This window comes from Pediculus humanus, genomic scaffold, assembly GCF_000006295.1.
Source record: "Pediculus humanus corporis 1103172107383 genomic scaffold, whole genome shotgun sequence".
Classification (NCBI taxonomy): Eukaryota; Metazoa; Arthropoda; class Insecta; order Psocodea; family Pediculidae; genus Pediculus; species Pediculus humanus.
The window spans coordinates 321,937-325,958 of NW_002987010.1; the positions used below are offsets into that span (position 1 = coordinate 321,937).

Sequence of the window (4,022 nt, forward strand, 5' to 3'; positions counted from 1 at the left end):
AATTATGTTACCGTTTTTTTTATTTCGGATCCGAGTTTATACCGTCAAATATTTTATTGATCGAATTTAAAAAAAAAAAAGAAGGAGAATCAGTGCCGTAGGTAGAAAAGATTATAAGAAACAGATAAAAAATTGTTCCTTTTTTTATTTTATTTCTTTAAATAAATAAATAAATCATTTAAAAAAAAAAAAATATGGGAGGATTCGAATTCGCGAGATTTGGTTTTTTGTTAACTTAACAAACACGCCGTACGTATATAAATTTTTTTCGGGGGGGAGGGGAGCCACCCGTTTGAGTTTTTACCGATGAAAAAATTTTTCAAATTTAAAACCCGATATTTCATATCGAAATAAAACATCAAATTTTTTCTTTTTTTTTTTTGTTAATTTAAAATATAAACAAACGCTCGTGTTTGTTTTAGATCACGATGAGCTAGAACATTATACAAACTCAAATTTAAATTATTAACAATAACAAACGGTAACAAACGACAAACGCAATTTTTTTTTAATGACAAAATAATTCAATAAAAAAAATTAAAATTTGTTTAAAATATTGTTAATAAATATTTCTTCAAAAAAAAAAAAAAAAAATTAAACAAATTAAAATCATTTAAAATTAAAACACTATTATTATTATTATTATCATTATTATTATTATAACCACATTTTGATAAATTACAAATAAAAATATTAACAACATAATCAAAACGATATCAAAATAAAAAAAAATAAAATTAATCCTATTTATAAATAATATAAAAAGGTAAAAGTCGTAAATTTAATAAGTCAGTCAGTAAGTCAGTGTTGCCAAAATAATTACTTAAAACGTAAAAAAAAAAAAAGTTACAAAAATATATAATTATAAGATTTAAATAAAAATGCCACGACAATAAATAAATAAAAATGAATTAATTAACGTTAAAAAATATTTAAAAACAAATTTTTTTAAAAAAAAAAATTTCTACTTTGTTGTTGTTTGTTGTCAGTTAAATTCATGGGTTTAGAGAGTAAAGCTCATTTGCGCACTTTTTTAATTTTCTATTTACGTACGACGTTTTTATAAAAAAGTGTTTGTGTTTGTTATAAAAAATAATTTTTAATCGCGGTTATTTACAAAAAAAAAAAAAAAAATGTTTACCCCGTACGAATTTAATTCTACGACTACGCCTTAAATACATAAATCTACGTTGGTTTTTGCCCAATGGCGAAAATTTTTTTACTATAAAGGTGTTAATTACAATTTGTCCAATTCAATTACAATTCCCTACAAATGTTTCTTCGTAATTAAATTTTTCTTTTTTTTGTTGTCATTTTAAAAAAATCATTTATTTTAAATCGTTTAATTGATTTTTTTTCATTAATATTTAGAAACAAACACAAAACAAAAACAATTTAAATTAGGCTTTAATAATCATTTTTTTTTTGTTAGTAACGTAATGGAAAAGTTTACTACTGACACGTTTGTATTAAATTTAATTTTTTTTTTTTTTTAAAAACCTTAACAACCGCGAAAACACAAGTTTTAAACATAAAAAAAAATAACGATTCACTACAACATTTTCGAACGTGTTAAACGATTGTAGTGTCAATAAAAATATGCAAAAAAAATATCAATAAAAAATTTTTTTTTATTGATATTGGCTTGAAATTCATTTAAAATGTATGTTCATTTAAAATCCTTTTTTTTCAAGTTTTGTGACATGTTCTCTCTCTCTCTCACTCTCTATCTATCTCTTTTTTTCATCTGTCATTTTATTTGTATACTAAAAAAAAAAAAAAAAAATTTAAAGGAATTCAATTTACCACGCATTTTTTTTTGAAAGCAGAATGTTTTTCATATTGGTTTCTCATAATTAAATAATAATAATAATAATAATAAAATTTTGAAGTGCAAGAGAGAAGGAAGAGGTCGGAGGTGAGAAGAAGAAGAAAAAGACAGTGAGGAAGGAAGCTGAGCGTACCTTAAAAATTAAACACAATGACGAATCTAAAATGTCTTTAAAAAACTTTTTTTTTTTTTTTGATAAAAAGAAAAAAGAAACAACAATACATGTTAAAGTATATATTGTGAGAGATGTTGTTGTTGTTGTTGGTTGTTACTTTTTGATGGTTGCGTAATGGTTAAAGGAAAAAAAATATAATTAATTGTCTGGTGAGGAAACTATTAAATAAACCAATAGTAAATTAAAACGTGAAAGGAGAGAATTTTATATATGTATATAAATATAAAAATTATGTTTGTTTTTTTTTGTATGCGTTGTTTGTCTGTTTGTTTCTCATGATCGTGTCTACCTACTACCTGTTGTTGTCAGGCGTGAACTAATCATTTAAATAATTTTTTTAATTATTTATTACTTTTTTATAATAATTGTCGCGTAAATTTTTTCCTTTCCTTTATTGTTTTTAACATAATTATGACGTCGTCATATTTTAATTTTTATAAAGTTGGTACCTGTATTTAGTAAATAAGGGTTTAAACGTCGCTGTTTTACGATAGTGGTTGTAGAATGTGTTATCAATTGCAAACGTTATCAAAACGCACGATGGCGTAATAATCCCAACACGATTCACGCTTTTCAAATGTTTTTTTTTGGTGATAAATTATAATTTGAAACATTTTTATTCGATAAATACGTAAGAAGCAAAATCATCTTAAAAATCTCGCAGTTTTAAAAAAAAATTATTTTCATATCAAAAATAACGGTCGATTTTTATTTAGTATATTTTGAATTTAAAAAAAAAACGTTAAAGGAAAGGAAAAAAAAGATTTGATAAGAATCAGGTTTACCAAATTTGGCTCACTTACAACAAACAAACGTCGGTAAATACCTTAAATATACCTGATCAATAATAATAATAAGAAGTAAATTAAATTGTCGGCTGCTTTTAAAAACCTTAAGATTCCTTCTTGTTGATGATGATCAAAACAAAGTGTAGGGGTTTGGGGGATAGTTTAAATTGGGTTTTCCTTTTGTAAATATCGTCTGCTTCCGACGTCGTAGTCGTCGTCGGTAATTTTGACATTTTTTTATGTAAGACAATGTTCGTCGGAGGTTTATTAAAATTTCTTATTGTCGCAAAATTTCAATTTTCGGACAAAGGTATTTTTTTTTTTTTGTGAAAATCGGTCATGTATTACAAAAAATTATTCAGGTATAAATTTACCTAGACAACATTACCAATTTTTTCTCTCTCTCTTTTACGTAGATCTATCCGTCTCTTTTTTTTTTTCTACTTCGTAACCCATTATTTACTGTTTTTGTTATTCTTTTCCGAACTCTTCGGATTTGAGTGTATTAGAATACTTTTGAAAAGTTGACAAACGAAAAAAATACAATGAGATAATGTGGTCCAATAAGGAGTTTGTAGTAGTGGTAGTAGTAACAGGACCGCAAATAGACATGAGTTTGTTGAAAGGTGAATAATAGAAAAGAAAAAGATTTTTTTTTTTTCTTTTTATTTGAACCCCATCAAAGTCTGGATTTTATTAATAATCTTTTGTTAAACGTGATGAAGAGGAAAGAAAGAGAGAGAGAGAGACAGAGAGAGAGAAAGAGAGAGAGGAGAGATGTGATTCTTTTGACATATTTTTAAAAATTATTATTTACTTTTTAAATATTGATTTTTTTTTTTTTATTTTTTCATCACGTGGTTTTCAACTTTTTGTTTTTTATTAATTTGCCAAATCGAATAATAATAATAATAATAATAATAATAATACTTACGATGTTAATTTAATAATAATAATAAATTGAAATGATACCTCATGTCATCCGATTCATATAAATCGGTAGCGTTTGTTTATGTTGTTATCGTTGTTGTTGTTGATATTTTTGTTATCGAATCGGATTTCAATTATTATTATTATTATTATTTATTAACAACAATTGTTTTACTACATGTTTTTATTTTTTTTCTCAAAAAATTTTATTTTGTAAGTTTAAATAATTTTTATAAATACGAATGAAGAAGAAGGCGGAGGGAAGGAGGGAGGGATGGAGGGAGGAAGGGAGGGAAAA

General features: G+C 24.6%; 1 protein-coding gene across 1 annotated transcript in view; it reads left to right on the forward strand.

Moving 5' to 3' along the window:
- Nucleotides 1–3,347: 3,347 nt before the first annotated feature.
- Nucleotides 3,348–4,022, forward strand: part of Phum_PHUM031280 (Homeotic protein distal-less, putative) — a gene marked incomplete at both ends in the record, with an annotated part of 38,974 nt that continues 38,299 nt past the window's right edge. Inside the window, one exon of the mRNA XM_002422987.1 lies at nucleotides 3,348–3,420. Within this exon, the coding sequence (XP_002423032.1) occupies nucleotides 3,348–3,420 (73 nt within the window). The remainder of the gene's footprint in view (nucleotides 3,421–4,022) is intronic.